At 44.8% G+C, this 19,952-nt stretch overlaps 1 protein-coding gene across 1 annotated transcript in view; it reads right to left on the bottom strand.

Moving 5' to 3' along the window:
- The window catches only part of LOC147899371 (RNA-binding (RRM/RBD/RNP motifs) family protein), an 89,153-nt gene that overhangs the window by 30,217 nt on the left and 38,984 nt on the right, over positions 1-19,952 (bottom strand). Inside the window, exons 11-13 of the mRNA XM_087378269.1 lie at positions 17,622-17,673; positions 17,406-17,523; positions 16,747-17,311 (exon numbers count right to left, since the gene is read on the bottom strand). Coding sequence (XP_087234395.1) covers positions 16,747-17,311; positions 17,406-17,523; positions 17,622-17,673 — 735 coding nt within the window. The remainder of the gene's footprint in view (positions 1-16,746; positions 17,312-17,405; positions 17,524-17,621; positions 17,674-19,952) is intronic.

The raw sequence follows: 19,952 nt of genomic DNA, 5'->3' as shown, positions 1-19,952 counted from the left end.
CTGTGTGATGTTGTGTCTGAGTCCCTGGATAAGGGTGTCCTACTCGTATATAATGTGGGCCTGCTCCTGGGTGTATTGGGCCTGCTCCTGGGTGTAATGTGTCAACTCTGCCTAACGGGCCCGGATGTTGTGTATCTCAGCCAACAGGGAGTCCCAAGCACCTGGTGGGGGCCTAAGATGTCCTGGTCCAGGTGGGAACTGGATCTCGAGAGGGGTTGGAATGAAGGTGGGCTGCTGAGGTTGTACTGAGGGTGGGGACAACATGATCTGGGCGGAGAAGTGGTATGTAGGAGTAGCGAGGCCAGACGAGGTGATGAAGGGTGGCTGACTGAGAGGTAGAGGTGATACGAGGGGAAAGTATTGTGGAGCCGTGGCTGGTGGAGATGATGAGGCAAATGATGGTGGTGAAATAATGGTGGTAACCATAGAGGTCAAGGATGTGGTGAGCGGCATGGGCTTTGGGTGGGCCCCTTTCTTCTGGGTCGTGGTGCTGTCCACTGTCAAACCACTCTGCTTGCTGCATTTGTTGAAGTCCTCCAGACTGAGTTGCTTTTGTGTTTTCGCCTTGTCACCATTCCCCTTCCCCATCTCCACGTGTATGCAAATTTGGACCGAAGGGTCTCCCGCCTAGTCTCCTGTCCTCATCCCCTTGTTCCCTTCATTATGGGGGAGGCAGCAGCGGGCAAAGAAGGGATTGCAGGAGGTCGGAGCTGTTGAAGAAGAAGAAGAGAAGAAGAAAGATTTTTCCCCTCTTCTCTTTTTTTTTTTCCCCTTTTAAACCAATGTACATAAGACCCGCTGCTCTCAGGGTATCCCTGTTGCTCTCCCTGCCTTAATCCTATGGCGATCCTTAGCACATGTGAGACTCTTGTCCTCGAGATACTAGGGAATCCCTTCTCCGTTACTCTCCGGAAGTGCTCGCAATAGAAGTGGATCTCGATGGGGAGCTCCTGGTCCCCCCCCAAGTCCAGGATGTATGGAGCTGGAGGAGATCAAACCTTATGATATGGTTGATTTCATCTTGTGAGATTGACTCAGATGGCGCATCCATGCTCTACTAAACGGGGGAAAGCCTCTCCATCTGGATACCATGCCTGACTAACCATGCGGTTTATATGTGCATACCATGTGTCTACCCCACTCTCTACTAGTAATCTAGATGACTCCAAGGCCAGCCTCGATAGTCCTGTACTATCTCATGTGGGACTGAGGGATTAGACCCCATAGTCACCTATAGCCACTCAAATCTCCTCCACTCTGTCCTCCAAAGATCACACCCCCCAGAAGATGGCAGTCGGCCACACTAAAGAGTCGAAGAGCCAGCTTTTCATCGGTGGATCCTAGAAATGTGCCTAGAAACACTGTCTCTCTAGTCGGGCCAAAGCACTCTACCCCGTGTGAGTCGTGATGTGGCTGCCTGGGTCATCATGAAGATGGGTCCTGCAAAAGACTGCTCCCAAGTATGTGTAGGAATGCGCTACCTCCACTGGCTCACCTCAATAAGTGAAGCTATGTCGGCAAAGCACTGCACGTGAGGTGTTGAAGATCATAACCTTGGTCTTACCAAGGTTTACTATCGGGTCTCTCTCTGCAAAAACCCTCTTGGGCCTCCAAGTGTCTCTGCAACCCCTACGTTGAAGATGATATGAGGACTAAGTCATCAGTGTACAATAATATCTGTATCATGAGGTCAGCCAGTAGTGATCCCTTGCCCCTTAGGCGGTCTATGAAAGATGTGATCTCATCAATGTAGAATCCGAAAAGAGTCGGTGACAAAGGACAGCCCTGCTTCACCCCTATCGTGCTCTCAACCAATCTGATAAACCACCTAGACTCATCACAGCCCGAATCAAAGTCTGCAGAATCTGCAACTCTTGTAGTCTATTGATCATGCGGGATTGTGGGACAGTGTCGAAGGCCTTTCGAAAGTCTACAAAGCAAGCGTAGACTTTCTGGTGTCTGAACTTCGCCTCCTCAATGATAGCCCTTCAATTGAAGATGTGATCTAGAGTGGAATGTTGCCGCTGGAGTCTTGCCTGTCCTAGTGCTCGTTGCCCCCAAGCCTCTGTATGACTACTGATCTCCCTCTCTAATACCGATCCATATATCTTGGGGCTAGTGTGTGGCCAATTATGAGGGTGAGAGAGAGAAAGAGAGAGAGAGAGAGAGAGAGAGAGAGATATTAACGTCCTCAGAAGGCCCGCGGGCCTATGGGACAATGTACACTAGCGATCAATAACTCATACAGGCCTCGAAGGACTGGAGCAACGGGCGCTAGGGCCCTTGCTAAGAACTATACTAGGCTAAGGAGCTTGGTGGGCTGCGAGAATATCTCAGATCTGCATCTGTCGAGCTGTCTTGCGCTGTGGCAGGGGCGTGGTCTCCTCGATCTGTGGATCCGATGGGCTATATCGAGAGTGGTGCCTCATCCCTAGTGGACCTCTCTGAGGAGAGCAGAGATAGGACTATCGTGTGTGCTTTAGTCCCTCTCTGTATTGGGTGTGGTCTCTGCGCCTCTCGCTCGGGAGCGTCATGTTGGCTGTCTGTATTGATCCATGCTATCTCATATCAACTAGCTCCTCCTCCTCAACCCCACTTGTCCTGGAGCTGAATCAAATGCATACTAATCTATGACATGTCTCTGTGCTCGGTTTGCCTCAGTAACCTGAGGCAGTGTCCCCTCCTGCTGCTCTCTGATCTGTCGCACTAATGTCTCTCTATGCCGTCGCATCTCAATCAGATAGAGTCCAATGCAAACCTGGTCATGGAAGTGTATCACTCGTGAGAGTGGACCAAAGCCGTGTCTCTCCTAGAAGAGGCCGTGGTAACGTCCCCGGATCTCATAGTAGGCTGGGAGGGTGCCTAGAAAATTCTCCTCAGCCTCGACCTCCCCCAACATGCACAGCCCGCAGAACCGTTGCTCTCTGGGTATATCCCTGCCGCAATCCTCAGCTGGTGTGACGAGACCTGCATCTGCCCAATGGCGATCCTCGATGCATGTGAGACTTCTCTGTCCTTGAGGTAATAGTGTCTGATGATGAGTCCATCCTCCAATACTCTCAAAAAATGGTTGCAGTAGAATTGAACCTTGGTGGGGAACTCCTGGTCCCCCCCCCCAAGTCCAAGCCGTATGGAGCTGAAGGAGATCTAACCGTATGATACAATTAATCTCATCTCATGGGATCGATTCGGGTGGTGCATCCATGATGTACTAAAAGAGGGGAAGTCGGTCCATCTGGATACTGTGTCTGACAAACCAGCTCTCTGCTAGTTGCCTGGATGAATCTAGTACCAACCTCAGTAGTTTCCAGTGCGGTAGGGCCCAAACTCTGCGAACGAATGTCACTGTCTGAAAAATAACATCAACCAGGAGGGTTATCATGCCAAACTCCATCTGTACTATCTGATGAGGAGCTGAGGGCTTACTCCGAATCATCCTAGACCCCATAGTCACCTATAGCCGCTTAAATCTCCTCCAATCCGCCACCGGAAGATCACTCCCCCAAAATAGGCTGCGTACATGGCAATTGGCCTCACAAGAGTGTCGAAGAGCGAACTCTTCGTCGGCGGCGGATCTTGGAAGTGTGCCTAGAAGCACTGTCTCTCTAGACCGGCCAAGGCCCCTCAACCTCATGTGAGTGGTGCTCTAGCTGCATGGTCATCATGAAAATTGACCCTATGAATACTGGCGCTAGGTATGTGTAGGACTGCACTATCTCCACTGGCTCATCTCGATAAGTGAAGCTATGTTGTTGTAGCACTGCACGGGAGAATAGGCGACTTCACCTCTAATAGAAGTCATCCAATGGAAGGATCTTTCCCTCGAAATGATCTGATCATCTTATCCATCCAGTGTGTGAGGACAACCCGTTGACATCGTGAGACCCGCTATGCCTCAGCTAATGTAAGGTGGCCCATGTGGTGCATCCGCTGAGTGCCTAACTATCCCGAGAAATGCTGCATCTAACTCGGGTACTATGAGGGGATCTGATTCAAAGTCAAGCAAGCCCACCTGTCTATCTCCTGTACATGCATTGGAATCACCAAGGAGGAGGGTGTCTCCATGTCTGGAGAACTCCGTGATGTCATCATGTATCATCTCGTATGGACTGTGTCCCTCTCTGGTGACCTCACATCCATATGATAATGTATCTAGTGGGAAGTAGCACACGGCTATAAAGATCGGTCATGCATCTAATAGCTGGATTCGTATCTACATAGGGCGTGCATGCCCCTCTCTCCATACCACCGATATGAGTGGTCGCAAATGGGATCTGAGAAGGACAGCCACACCTCCAGAGCCTCGCACCCCACTGTCTCCATCCTGTGAGCCAACTCCCATGTATATCCTATCAATGTAGGCAGTCCTCTCTCTAGGATCTCATGTGTCTCAATATAGAAGATCATGTTCCTGCCAGTGTATGTTTCCAAGAAACCCCCACAAAACTCAAAAACTCAAAAGCTGAAAGCTGAAACTTAGAATCCGAAACCAAGAGCCATGGTCGCTTTTAGGTGGGCTGCAAAGATGTCCTAAATCTACGTTTGTCAAGCTCTCTCTTGCCATGGTCGTGATCTCCTCGACCTCTATATCCAATGGGCTATGCCAAGAGTGACGCCTCATCACTAGTTGTCTCCTTTGAGGAGAACTGAGACCGATCAAACCTCGATCGTGTGTGCTCCCCTCTCCGTGTCATGTGCAGTCTCTGCTTCTCTGGCAAGGCAACATTGCGTCGTCACAAAGAGAGAGAGAGAGAGAGAGAGAGAGAGAGAGAGAGAGAGTTATATTAACGTCTTTAGGAGGCCTCACGGGTCTATGAGACAAAGTACAATTAGCAGAATAACTCATACAAGCCGCATGGGCTGAAGTAAAGGGCTCGCTAAGGCCCTTACTGAGTGCTAAGCTTAGTAAAAATCTCATAAACTCAAAACTCTCTTGAGGCTCTGAAGTGGCTCCAATAGGTAGGGTGAAAGCTCCGAGGACATATCCGAGGGTCGTGGTATCCCTTCGATAAGACGCAAAGATGTCGTGTATCTGAAGTTGTCAAGCTGTCTCTCGCCATGGCGGGGGGCGTGGTCTCTAGGATCTTTGCATGTGGTGGGCAACATTCAAGATAACACCTCGGGTCAGTTGGTCTCGTTTGAGTAGAGCAGCGATTGGCTAAACCTCTATTGTGCGTGCTCTGGTCATCCTCTGTGGCGCCTACTCTGTTGCTATGTGTTGTCTCTGCTCGCTCATCCATGTTGCCCTCATGTCGGCTATCTCCTCATCCTCTACTCCAATGTGTACCGAGGCTGACTTGAAGGCATAAAAATCCGTGACATGTCTCTGTGCCCAATCAATATCCTGTGGTGTTGTCCCCTCCTACTGTCTAATCTGGTGTAGAAAAGTCTCTCTGTGTCAACGCAGCTCCATGAAATGAGGCCAACACACACCTATCATGGAAGTGGATCAAACATGAGAGTGGTCTCCCTTCCGAAAGAAGCAATGATAGCGTCCTCGGATCTCGTAGTTTTTAGGGCAAATACATAGGAAGCGCAACTCTTTCTCCACTGTTGCCAGTGTGCATAGCCTGCAAGCCCACTTCTCTCTAGATGTACCTGCAGCCCTTTCTACCTCGATCCTCAACTGATGAGACAAGACCCGCATCTGTCCTATGGCAATCCTCAGTGGTCATGTATGGAGACATAGATCATGCTGATCTCCCATGCATGCAACTTCTCTCTGACATAATGATAATGAACCTCAATGTGCTTCATGCGTACATGAACATAGGATTCTTAGCAACTACAATAGCACTCTGACCATTAGTGAGAATAGGAGAAGGACCCTCCGATGCTAGATGAAGATCAGCCACTAAACGACGCAGCCAAACACACTCAACTGTTGCTGTGAAAGTTTCCCTATACTCAGCTTCACATGAGGAGGTAGCCACTGTAGATTGTTTCTTGCTCAACCAAGAAATGCAAGCATCACCCAAAAAGAAACAATTACCATGAGTGGACTGCATTGCGTCATAATCTCCAACCCAATCTGAGTCACCGTAAGCACGCATCTGCAAGTCACCCCCCCTAGTGCCTTGCAAGTAACGGAAAATGTGTTTTACAGCCTGCCAATGCATAGTCTTTGGGCTGTGTGCATGTATCTGCTCACTTGTGAGACTGCAAACTGAATATCAAGCCGAGTATTGCACAGATAAATGAGGCATCCAACAGCCTAGCTATAAAGTGTGGCATCAACCGGTTCACCTCCATCATACATAGTAAGTTTCAGCCCTAGCTCCATGGGAGTGGCTATGGGCTTGCAATCATGCATCCTGAACCGATCCAAAAGCTTCTGCACATACTTCGATAGAGAGATAAACATAATGATGTCACGTCTCTCTTGTATGAATTGGATCCCTAAATAGAAATGAAGCATGCCCAAATCTGACATATCAAATGTGGCTCTCAACTCAGCCTTGAAATCTGCAATTATTCCTTCATTAGAACCCGTGAGCAGCATGTCATCTACATAAAGAATGATGATCAAAATATCCCCCCCATCCTTCTTGATGTAGAGTTGCTGGTCAGAAAGGCATCAATCTTCGAATACCAAGCTCGTGGAGCTTGTTTCAGCCCATACAAAGCCTTATTCACTTGCATACTTTATGGGTTGCACCTGACACCTCAAAACCGGGAGGTTGTTTCACATAAACCTCTTCCAACAAGTCGCCATTAAGGAAAGCTGTTTTTATATCCAACTGATGTACATGCCAATCAAAATGTGCGGCCATGGCAATCACTAACCTGATAGTAGTCATCATGGAAGTAGGAGCAAAAGTCTCCTCATAATCAATGCCCTTTTTTTTAGCGTAACCTTTTGCAACCAGCCTTACCTTGTACCTGTCAATAGACCCATCGGGCTTTCGCTTGACCTTGAAAACCCATTTGGTACCTATGGCATTCTTCCCTGGTGGCAAATCCACAAGATTCCAAGTCTGATTCTTATCAATGGACTGCAACTCATCCTTCATGGCATTCATCCAATGCACATTATCCTGAGCCTCCTCAAAAGAGTCAAGCTCTTCTTCGTCCAGAAGTGCACCAATAAAAACTGAATCCACAAAATGTGACCCCTCTTCATGTTTGGATGCACTACGAGTTCTGCCAGGTAAAGGAGCATCAAGCTTACTCTCCTTGAGAGTTTGGAGCAGCCAATGAGGAACTGATTTCGCATCCTGAATTTCTGTCCTTTCTTGTCGAACCGCATCTTCCACTGCCTGTGGAGGAACGGGATCAGCCTGGGGCTGAATCAGGGCATGTATAACAGAAGGGGCTGGCTGTATATCCTGAATTTCAGAAAGCATATCAGTGGGAGAACCCAAAGCAAGAGGTAATATAACTTCAAAGACATCATTTGATGTAGAAGAAACGGGCACATTAAATTCAGCTTGTGTATGTGCTGAATTTTCTGAAAAGATTACATCTTTGCTGACAAAAAACTTGTGTGAAGCAAGATTGTAGAGACGGTAACCTTTATTTTCTGCACTATACCCAACAAATATACACTTAATTGCCTTGTCGGACAACTTATGTCGAAACTCAACAGGCACATGGGCATATGCAACACATCCAAAGACACAAAAACCATCCACTGAAGGCTTTCTGCCATGCCAAACTTCATAAGGAGTTTTTGTTCTCAAAGCCTTAGTGGGAGCCTGATTCAAAACATAGTTGGCACACATGAGACCTTCAAGCCAAAACCGGTGAGGCAACTTTTTGCTTGTAAGCATGCATCTATCCATCTCCATAAGAGTTCAATATTTCTTCTCAGCTTTGCCATTTTGCTAAGAATAAGCCTCACTGTAAGCTGATGTGTGATGCCTTTCTCTTTCAAATAAGCCTCAAATTCTTGAGACATATACTCCCCCCCTCTATCTGTGCATAGAGTCTGAACCGTGAGGCTTGTTTCATTCTCAACCTTGGCAAAAAAGTGTCGAAAATGCTTAAACACATCTGATTTTTTCTTTTAACCATAGACCCAAGTGTAATTTGAATAGTCATCAATAAAGGTGGCATAATAGAGATAACCACCCAATGCAAGAGTCCTCATGGGACCACAAACATCACTATGAATGAGCTGTAATTTTCGAACAGCTCGTACTGCACCATCCTTCCTGTGCATCTTCCCAAGTATGCACCTTTCACAAGCATGAGGGGGAGGAGTCTCCAAAGAAGGCAAAGCATTAACCATAGAATGTTTTTGAAGTGTCATCAAACTGCCAAAACTCATATGCCCATATCTAGCATGTCATAACTCCGCATTCTGTGTAGCAACATTGGGAGAAGAAACTGCAAGTGCATCATCTGGTCTTTTCTCAAAAACATCAAGCTGAAAAAGACCATGAAACAGCGTGCCAGATAGTCTCAAAGCATAGTCATCTTCCCTGTCTCGGACGGTGCACTTGTCATCTTCAAAGACAACCTGAAATCCTCTTTTATTGAGAGAGGACACAAAAAGCAAATTCTTGTTGATTCCAGGTACATAAAGCACATCATGAATTCTGAAATTTTTGCCATCTGTGGCTGTAAGTACAATCTCACCAATGCCACAAACGGACTAAGAAGAATCATTTGCACAAGACACCCTTTTTCCACCGAGTGATGGATGCAGAGAATCAAACAAACACTTCCTGGAAGTGATATGTTTGGTGGCACCACTATCAAAGTACCAATTATTCAATGTCTCAGTGACATTGAAAGCACATGAATCCTTACAAGGATCATAACTGCAAGTCAGAAAAGCATAAGAGTCATCCTCAAAAGTGGCTGTAATATCTCGAGCAACCACCTCAAAATCAGGACTACAAGTCAGAAAGGCATACTCTTCTTCTACTAAGTTGGCTGAAGCATCACCACCATCATGTGCATGAGAAGCTGTGAATCTGTGACAGCCATACCAGAATCCTTTTCCTTTTCCTTGGCAATTCTTTTCTTGCATTTCCCTATGTAGTGACCCGGCTTCTTGCAATAATGACAAACACCCTTTCTCTGGGGTTTCTCTGCATCATTCTTAGCCTTGTTAGAAGGCTGTCTAGAATCAGCTTTATGCTGATGTGAAGGCTGATTTGCATGCTGCTTATGCTGCCCCTTCCCTTTGGGCTTGAATTTCGAAAGCATCGCATGTTCACCAGCTCGTGAAGCCATGTTCTTTCTGGTTTTTTCTCCTGCAACAAAAGTCCTATCAACTAATGAAAAGTGAGAGGGTTGCCACCCCCCCTCAATGACAAATTCAATGAGGTGTGAAAGCCAAGATAAGACTCAGGAAAAGAATTCAGAGTGGTAGTGACCATCTCTGAATCTAGAATGATCTCATCAATATTCAACAATTGCTCTCTCAAATCCTGAAGTTTAGTGAGGTGCTCAGACATAGAGTCACCCTCATCCATATGAGTATGTGTCTACTCTCTCTTCAGGAATGAGACCCTAGCATCATTGCAGGCTGAAAACATACTCTCCAAAATATCCCAAGCTGCCTTCGAGGTCTTGCATGACTGAATGTGCGGAATGATAAACCTTTTGACAAAAAGGGAGATAGCTGAAAGTGCTAGTGCCACCTTCTCTGATCATGTGTAGGAGCCACCGATGCAGCAACTGCTGCACCAAGCACTTGTCCTGCACCTTGAGCTTGTCCTCTATCTGTTCCTCCACCTCGTTGAGGATGAGTGGAAGGTGCAACCACATTCTCTGGTCGTGGCTCATCCCCATTGACATAGTCCCATAAGTGTTTGCCAACTAGGATATTGCGAACCATAAAACTCTAGAGGGAGTAGTTGGTACCATCCAACTTATCCTCCTGTGTGAGAACTCCAAACACTTCATTGGGATTGTTATGGGCCATAACTACCAAAGAAAATGCAGTAGATACCAACAAAAAAATTCATTTTTGGGAATGAAGGTGCAAAACACAAATCCCTACTAGGATATTGATGCAAACTGCCCACTTCTGAAAGAGGGTGAATGAGATTTGGTCATTCATAAGGCCTGCCCAAGATCAAAAAAGTAAACTAGAGAGAGGAGAGAGAAAAGGAGAAGAGAAAGTAAACTAGAGAGAGAGAAGAAGAAGAAGAAGAAGAATATATTATCGTCCTCTGAAGACCAAAACCGGCCTATGGGACCTGAGCAATACAATATCACAAGTACATGAAAGCTCCTCCCGAAGATAGGAGGGTGGAAAGAGAAACCACCTTCTAGGATTCAGGTGGATTCCTATGCTTGAAGAGCTTATACACAAATGTTCCTAAAGCTGAAGGTGACCCTTTATGCAGCAAATCAGCCAGTTTGTTATGTCCCTCAAGGAGGTGATTGAACTCTTCCCTAATGTGTGCATAGTGAGGGCATATCATTACCATGTGTTCTTCTGTTACCTTGATCACATAGTTGACATATTCTACTCTCCCTTGGCATCTTTTTCCATCCCCCTGTTTCTATTTGCAGCTGGTGTGATCGGGTGCGAAGTGAGGCTAAAGCCCTCCGTTTATGCACTGCTATAGGTGTACATATGTACTTCTGCGTTGTTGTCTCCCTTCCTGTATAAATTGACCAATATTCGGGGTTGATATATGTGCGATAGTACTCAAATTTATCTTTGTTTTCTGCTATTTGCCATTTCCTGTGTAGTGCATTCAGCAGGTCATAATGAAAAGCCTCTTCATCAATCTCCTCTGAAGAGTAGTTTAAATACTCTTCTACTTCCCACTTCTTGAACCATTTTTTTAGGTCCTGTGCCCATCCGGATGTCAAAATCTTGCCCTTGTTTGTCTTTTAAAGCTTCTGACTTTCATTCCATGCTCTCTTTGGTAGCCTTTCATTATCCATGCACTTGACCTTTGTGATGTATCTGAGTACTCTCTTCAGAGCATGTAGCTCTATGGGTATACATCCTGTCTCTAGGAGTAACAAAGAGTATGGTGTAGTAGCCTTGATGCCCAGGTGCCTCCTAATGAAAGACTTTTGCATTTTCTCTATCTCATTCCACGTTGATGGAGATATACTCCCACCCCATACCTCTACTCCGTAGAGTACTGTCTGTATCACATATGCCCCAAAGATCATATTTCGTACTTGCCACCTTCTCGTATTGCTATTGTTGCACTCATTTTCAAATTGGAAGTATTTTGCCCATTTTGCATCAAGTCTCCGTTGCACACAGCTGTTCCATCTATTATTGGCGGGGATTTCAATACCCAAGTATTTGAATGAGTGCACTGTCTCAATGGGTTGTCCTTTATATAAGATTTGGAGGGGGCTGCTTGGCTGTATAGTCTTGACTATCATGAGTTTAGTTTTGTTGACATTAATAGCCATCCCACTCTCTGCACAAAATATGCTGAAGATATCCATCATTTTTTGCATCTTACTTTCACTATCAGTGAAAACAACCACATCATCTGCGTAAAGAAGCAACCAAATCACGAGACCTGCTAGATGAGGGCTGTATAACTCATCTTTACATGCTTCTTCATTCACCAACTCCTCAAGTCTATCAATGCATAGGCCGAACAAAGTGGGTGAGAGCGGACATCCTTGTTTTACCCCCATATTACTATAGAACTCTTGTGACATCCCGTCCTTAACATTTTAGTTGACATTTTACTTTCTCATAAAGTCTAAAGACAGCAAACCTTATTTCCTCGGGCACCCCTATGCATTCCATTCTCTCCCATAGCACATCCCTAGGCACTGTATCAAATGCCTTCTTAAAGTCAATGAAACAACAGAAGAGTGGCTTCCCCTTGAGGCGGCTTTCCTCCATCAAAACTCGAAGAGTGACTAGGTGATCCACTGTACAGTGTTTTGGTCTGAAACCAGCTTGTCCCATTGCTCTTTTATTTTCTTTCTCTGCCCAAGCACTCAATTTTGCCTCTACTATTGTGCTATATAGTTTGGCTAGAGTGGAACATACCATAATTGTTCTGTAATTTGTTAATTGATTGCGGTCACCCCCTTTGTAGATTGGTTTGATCCAATTCTCTTGCCATTCTGTTGGGAAACCATGCATCAAAGCCTGATTTAGTGCCATTGCTATGTGCCTTTGCGTGTGCTCATTGGTCCACTTAATGAGTTCAGCCACTAGGTGTAGAGTGTCTGCTGCCTTTCCATTTACCATTTTCTTGAGGCCATCTTGTACATCTTTCAATGAGAAAAGACCCTGAGTATTACTACTGAGAGGTATGCTCACCATGGGCCGAGCCTTGGGATGTGTGTAGAGCTGTTGAGCATATTCCAGCATCTGTGTTTCTGTAAAATCTCCCATAATGTCATTTGACCTTTGTTTAATTCCTTTCCATGCTCTTCTAGGATGCTTGATAAAATCAATTGAGAGAGAGGAAGGAGAAAGAAAGGAGAGAGGAGGAGAAAGGGCAGAAGGGAGAGAGAGAGAGAGAGAGAAAGGGGGGGGGGGGGGGGTTGGGGGCAGCCCGGGGCAGGCCAAAGAGGAGGAAGTCACTAAATGCATGCATTAAAGCCTCTTACAAAGAGCATACTTGGACCAATCACCTTTAAAAAAAAGAAATGTCTTAAAAAATACCTATTTTACCTTTGGAAAGGGGCCAACCTTCCCTATACCCTTCCAAAGGCAGGCCAAAAAACAGCCAATCAATGGCTCAAAATGCAACAGCCCACAAGCATAAATTCACTTGAATCTCTACCAGATCTCTCTGCAAAACACCTACAAAAATCCAAAAGCCCCAAATATAGGAAAATGGGTGTCCAAAACCAAAGGACAGCTTGTTGTCTCAGCATATCAAAGGCTCAAAATGCACCCAAATGTCCTGCAAATGCCCAAAAACTGCCAAAAAACACTGCAAAAAATGGCAACTGTCTGCAATGTGACTCAATTTGAGTCCAAAAATGCCTGCAAAGTGTCCAAATAGCTTGTACACTGCCAAACTGCATCTGAATGCCAAAAGCCCCAATTTCTTCAAGGAAATTGCATTCAAAAGAGGGCAAATGCACTGAAAGCCCCAAATCTTGGCTAAACTGCAAATCCCCTACAAAAGCCCCAAATTTTGCAAAATGCCTCTGCTCCAAATTTCACCTGTGCAAGGATTGAGCAACGTATGGCTGGCATACGGACAACTGTATGGAAGCAGGCAAGATAATGCATGTATGGACGACAGCAGGGATCAGCAATGTACGAAACAGCGTCCGGATGTATGGACGACAACTGCACCGTACGGACGATGTACGGGAAGCAGCTGCAGTTGTATGGATGACGAGGGTGTACGACGTACGGACGATTTGCACAGAGGTCACCGTACGGGCTGATGCGGATGACGACGGACTGGCGAGGGACTCGTGGATGCAAGATATACGGCCAGCACAGGAGCGGGTGGTTGAGGCAATGAGCCAAACCTGCTCTGATACCAAATGTGAACAAAGGGTGTGAACAGGAAGGAGATCAACATAAGTTGTATTGCACGAGATAGAAACAACACACAAAACTTGGGGTTTTGTCAAAGTGACAAAACCCTAACTAACCCAACCACTAACTACTAACTGTAGTTGGGTATCCTAACTGCGGTTACGGAAAAAAACCTCTAATGAGGGAAAAGTGTCCCTAACTCATAAATTGGTCACTGCTATTAATTATGGCAACAATTCCAACAGTGGTCCCTGTAGAGCTGGATCTTGGTAGGGAACTCATTGTCCTCTCCCCAAGTCCGTGATGTGTATAATTGGAGTAGATACAACCGTATGATACTGTTGATCTCATCTCGTGGGATCTAAAGGGATGTGGAGTCCAAACTATACTGAAAGGGAGGGAGGCGATCCATTTGAATACCCTAAGAACGAAACCATGTGGAGATGTGTGCATACCAAGCTTTGTTGTCCCCACTCTCAACTAGCAGTCTAGATGACTCTAATGCTAGCCTAAGTAGTCTCCATCAAGGTAAGGCCCATACCTTGTATAGATATGTCACTGTCAGGACAATGGCATCGATGATCAATGGTGTCATAGTGAACTCAGCCTGTATGATCTGCTTAGGACCTGACCACTTACTCCTGATCATTCTGGGCCCCATGATAACATGTAGCCTCTCGAATTTCCACCAGTCAAATGTCGGTAAATCACATCCCCAGAAGGGTGTTGCATACATGGCTGTTGGTCTCACTAGTGTATCAAAGAGCCACCCCTTCGTCGGGGGATCCTGGAAGTGTGCCTGGAAACACTGTCTCTCTAGCCGAGCTAGAGCTCCCTGCCCTCATCTGAGTCGCACTCAAGCTGCGTGTGTCAACATGAAGACAAGCCCCGCGAAAACTACTCTAAGATAGGTATACGGCTGTACTATCTCCATTGGCTTCCCTCGGTATGTGAAACACATACTGCATGATTAAACATATGTGCTCAAACATGATATTATATGATTCTATTAAAATTCATGTGAGACCCTTCAGGATGTATGGGCCTGGAGATCACTATTAACTAGTAGTGAACCCTTACATCCAATGAAAGAAAATATTACAAACTTTGTTATGTAGTGAGTACTTGTTAGGCTAGCTTGTGTGCTAGCCCTAGCTGCTCCATCAAATTTTTTAAATGATCTCTGTTGTCCCCATAACCTTCTTTGATGTGTGCGTAGGCTCTACATCTTAGAGCTCATTTTCTACCTCCCCTATGGGGCAGATTTTGCACATCCTTTCTTCTCTGGGATTCTAGGTGTTGCCCATCTCCACCTCTAGATCAAGTCAATTGTTTCTGTTTTGCAAATTAGATGCCTTTTCAATATTGATGTTTTCCCTGAGGTAGTTCTGCATTCCGTAATTGTCCATTGGGTCAATTTCCTGCCTATAAAATTGCATTTTTATCCTCGGGTTTTGCCATCGTTTCTATAGCATTTTCTGTGTCATTATATCCCAAATTTCACATGCATCTTCTGGTATATCAGCAGCTGTTATACTCCATGATTCCATCTACTTCATTCCCCCGTGATTCGTGTAGCTTCCATTGCCTTGTGTGGTATCCTATAGCATCCATCTTCTCAACTTTGTCACAGTAAGCCATGAATTGACATAATGCCTCCCCTTCTAGAGGTATCATACCTTATTGAGCCAATAGGATGGGGTAGGGTGTTTGTGCCTTAACCCCTAACTCCCCTATTAGGAAACGTTTATGCAAAGTTTCTATTCTGTCCCATTAAATCCTAGAGTGTCCGGGCGCCCAAGCTGGACAACCGTAAAGGATTACTCTTTGTATAAGCATGGTGTATATGAACTCTCTCATTTCCCAATTTCACAAATGTGTCTTTCAGCATTTATTCTAGAAGCTATATAAAGCCTTCAAGCCTCCTAAAATCCTCCTCTCCACACATGCACTAAATTTGCAGTTGTCCGTGAATTCGAGTCCTAGATACTTATATGCGTTGATTGTTCCCAAGGGCTCTCCTTCAAAGATGACATCAACCTGTTTATTACGTGTCCCAATCACCATTACCTTTGTCTTGTCTATATTGACCTGCTTTCCCAAGTGCTTGCGAAATTCTCTTAGTGCATCCAAATGTGCTTGCAAGTTCTCCTTACCTTTTGCGAAGAATACCACATCATCTACGTCTATAAGCAATAGTAGTGCATATCCAGCAATCCGGACACCCTCCTTGTTGTGTATTCTCATTCACTCTTCCAAATCATCAATAAATCATCAATAAAAAGACCAACAAGACTTGGCGAGAGAGGACAGCCTTGCTTAACGCCTATATCACGGATGATAGCTCTCCCCTTGGAGCATGATCCATTCACTAGCGGTTGTGCTAGCTCTGCTAAGAACTCTTTCATAGAGTCAGTATGTGGCACTCTAAGATCTTGAGCAACTCGCCCCTAATATGTTGTTCCATTTCTCTTCCATGCTATTAAGTCTTGCATACCCTGTCTCTATTTTCTTCTTCATTTCAAGCAATTTCTGATGCATCTCATGCATTTGTCTTTCATCTGCTTGACTTCTTGAATCAGCATGACTTGGCGGTAAACTTGCAGGCAGTTCTCTTTGTTAATGTTTGTTAGAACTCCCATATTTTTTTCCAGGAATCACTCATCTTCTGCTACTTGCTGATATTTCCTAACTCAACCTCTTGCCTATAGGTTCTCAAATAACCTTTAAAAAACACAATTCTATGTTCTCACACCCCCCCCCCCCCCTTCTTCCTGACTTTGTTGTACTCTTTGTCTTGAAGAAAGCTAAGGATAGTGAAAATCCCCACACTATTACAGATCTGCTCTTGCTTACTATTATTGCTTGTTGATTCCAACTGAATGATGCCCACTGTACATGCAAGAGCCGCTCTAATTCAGGATACCCATGCAGTTGCCATGATGTTTATAAGAGGGAATTGCTTGCAATAGTGCATGCTCTCAGGTGGATGCCCTGGTGCAACACAAACCTGAAACCTGTCCTATACACAATCTTTCTCGGCCTTTAAACGTGAGCTGTAAATGATGTTTTGGGATATTTATACCAAAAAGGAATAAGCAGTATAAAGCTTTTCATGTCTCTTAGAGCTCACACTAGCTGGAGACAGAGCCCTAGCATGCATCTACTATTTTACATTATTGACGACAACCTTATTTTCCTTGCATTGTCCAGTCAGAAACCTTTTAATGAAAAACTTCCGATAACGACATCTAAGGAATCGCAAGGAAATATTTCTTCCTTTCATGGCATGTATTCCAGACACCATAGGCCTTATGTTTCGGAGGGTTAAATTTACTCACTTTGTTATAGGATGTCGTACAAGAGATACACTTTTCACCTTCCCAAATGTTTGAAAATGTTTCTTTATACTATCTGCATCTGCCTCAAATGGAAGATTTTTTATGAAGACAGTTTTTTCCAGGTCTCCTTGAGTAGGTTGCAGTCCATCTGCTGCCTTTGTGCACCCCTCCCCATCTCCAGATTTATGATCAGGGGTGCTCTGTTCCTCGGCAGACATATTTCTTCCCTTAAATGCCTGCAGCTCACCATGAATTTCCTGCATCTCATTACTTTCTCTAACCAAGGAAGAAGAAGCAACCTTGTTTAACACTCTCCTGGCCATGTCCATTTCATCAAAAAATGCTGGTTCTTCAAAATGAACATGTTTTTCAATCACATGATCTATATCACAGTCTGTGTCTGAAGTTTCTGCTTTCCTTTGCTCATCCACTGAAACCTGTTTAGTAGCTAAATCATCATGAAGGCCCTGCTTGTTGTCTCTGTCATGTACGACATCATCTTCCTCTTTCTCACTTGCAGTTTCCTCATCCTCAATGTCAGGGAGAACTGTTTTGGGAACATCCCCTGGAGTTCACATACCAACTATATGTCAGAAAAGCATCACAACAAGACCAAAAGGCAAAGCTGCTGGACAGTAATAGCATTCTTCATTACAGACCTGGAACTTCTCCCAAGTCTGAGGTCTGAGCATTCATCTTGTACAGCTTCTTTGCTACAGCAAAATCTACTGCCACTGGCCTTTTCCCAACGATCTTCCCATTGACAAATTGAATAGCCTACATTCCAGACCAAACCATTAGGATTGCCATCAACATCATGCACATTAGCAGCCAAAAGATACAACTATCCCTATCAAGGTGCTCTTGAAGATTACCTTTTCTGCAGCTGCCTTGCTCGTGAAACTAGCAAAAGCAAATCCTTTTGATCTGCTCAAAGAGAAGCAATGACTACATCTATCATCACGTTTTGAAAACCCAGGCATACATTTCAAGGATCAATTTAAGACCACTTCCCATTCTCCACACAAACTATTACTGAAAAATTGCACACAATAACTTCAAGGGAACCAATACTCAAAGATCTTGAATAGAGAGACAACTAGGCATCCAGCATGTTTACCAGCATAAGATAAACGTATTCCTGATTTCATTTTCCATCCCTAAAGTTGCCTGTCAGAAGGTTTCAAAAATGTAGACGGTGCAAACCAAAAGTCTGAATTGGTTTGTTGGGCGGGACCTTGGGGCTTGCTTGCGACATCCATGCAACAGTATTAAGGGTGCAATGCCTTCCAAAACTGAGATTCTTTCTATCTGTTGTTTCTTTCACAACATTACAATTGCATGAATGACCAGCATCAACAAAAAACGGCATGTCTGTATTTCAGTTCCTGAAGGAGAACTATCATTTAAGTTGAAAAGCAACAAATTTATTGAAGCTTTTACCGATACCTTTCACCCTCTTATCTCCTAGCCTGCTCAGAGCGTGGGCTGCCCAAAAGGGTGTTTGCATCCCAGACAGCCTGCTGAAGGAGGAGGAGGTGCAGACGGCAGTAGTTGAGATTTGGAGCAGCCTGATGGGCCCAGGGAGGGGTGGGCTTCTTGGGTGGCATATGTCAAACAGAGGAGCAGTGAGGAGCTCCAGTCCCAGGCGCTTAGGCAGAGACACGCTTTGCAGGAGTGTGATTGAGCATTGAGACGGGACCTTGCATCAATAGAGAGACTCAAAGAGGAGGATCCAGGCTCCAAGTGGCTCAACAACCGCTTTAAGAGTGCACGGACTGACTTCCAGGCCACGGAGGTCCGGCCCGCCAAGTTCTCATGCCATTCCCCCCGAGCCAGATAGGTCCAAGAAGAAAACAAAGTGGCAAAGGAATACACGTATAAGATGTGCATCTTAAGATACGGTATTTAGCATTTGGGATAGTCAAGGCCACTCTTCTAAAAGAAAGAGGCATGGAAAATTTGTTCAGGTAGAGTCTATTTATGAAACTTGCATTGAACACGCGGGCATGTTAGAGCCACGGAATGGAGCATTTACGGGGAGTGCTTTTTGTTGGAATTTCTACTTTGAGAGGCAACATATGTGAGCAGCAAATATAGAAGCATCAATCATCCACACAAAAGAGAGCCCCTTCTGTCGACTCATCCTTCATATATACAAATCTCTCTCATTGTGCAGATGCTTATGATGGTAGAAAGCCATATGCAAAGTAACTAGATCTTACAAGAACATCCTCTCTCCATGATTATCATACTTATGATTCTAAGGATCTAGCAGCATTGCTTATGAAGACTTGAGGTCCTTTATCAACAAGTTCATAATATGTTGTGCAGCCAGTTGGGAGGTGAATCTTTATTGCAGATGGACATCCTATACTTCATGTCTTTTTTTTTACAATGGTTAGCACACTCACACTTGTCAAGAAATTAAGAGTATGAAGTTTTTACTGTGGGTGGCCATCCTCATCAGTTGATTTTTTGTAAGAGGATTTGTCTGCCTCCAAAGTGATTTTCAATTTTAATTTTTGCATGTCATGTGCTCAAGACGATGTATAATCTAGGGCACGTGTGTCACAGCGTAGTGTAGTCAGGTTTTGTTTCTATCTTAGTCATTGATTTGCATGGAAAACATCAAACCTGTTTGGGATTCATGTCTTAAGCCACTTTGGCTACAGCTGCTACTGATATGTCCTTTTGCTCCCATAATTCAAACTGTTCTCCAAGGGCATCATAGAAGTGTTTTGTTGTATAGTTTGATCCTTCTAATTGCGTAGGCATATGAGATCATTGTCTACATAGGCATAAGAGAGCATCGTCTACAGTTCTTCCATGCAGCATATTTTTGTTGGAAGTACGTATGATATACAAGGCGATGTAGTTCTTTAGCAGAGATAGCAAGGAAAGACAGTAGTAGAGATAGCAGGGAAAAGACGTATTCTTTTTTTACCGAAAAAATAAACTTTTTATTAATGCTTGGAAAATCAGCCATACAAGTCAGCTATCCCGGCTGACCATTGGGAATATAAACAGAAAAACTGGCTGAAAGAAGACCAGCCTGTTGCCAAAGAACCCAGCTCACTGCATAGAGTATCTCTGGGAACAGAGACTAACAACCAGGGAGGATGACTATAGAGCAAGCGAATCCCTTGCGACGTTAAAGTGTAAAAAATACACGCAAGCCAAGCCTTGCAGAAACGTTCCCACCT

This window comes from Dipteris shenzhenensis, chromosome 8, assembly GCF_047967505.1.
Source record: "Dipteris shenzhenensis isolate YYH24624 ecotype China chromosome 8, Dip_SZ_1.0, whole genome shotgun sequence".
Classification (NCBI taxonomy): domain Eukaryota; kingdom Viridiplantae; phylum Streptophyta; class Polypodiopsida; order Gleicheniales; family Dipteridaceae; genus Dipteris; species Dipteris shenzhenensis.
The sequence above is the reverse complement of the archived record's forward strand: the minus strand, read 5'-3'. Positions and strand labels throughout refer to the sequence as shown.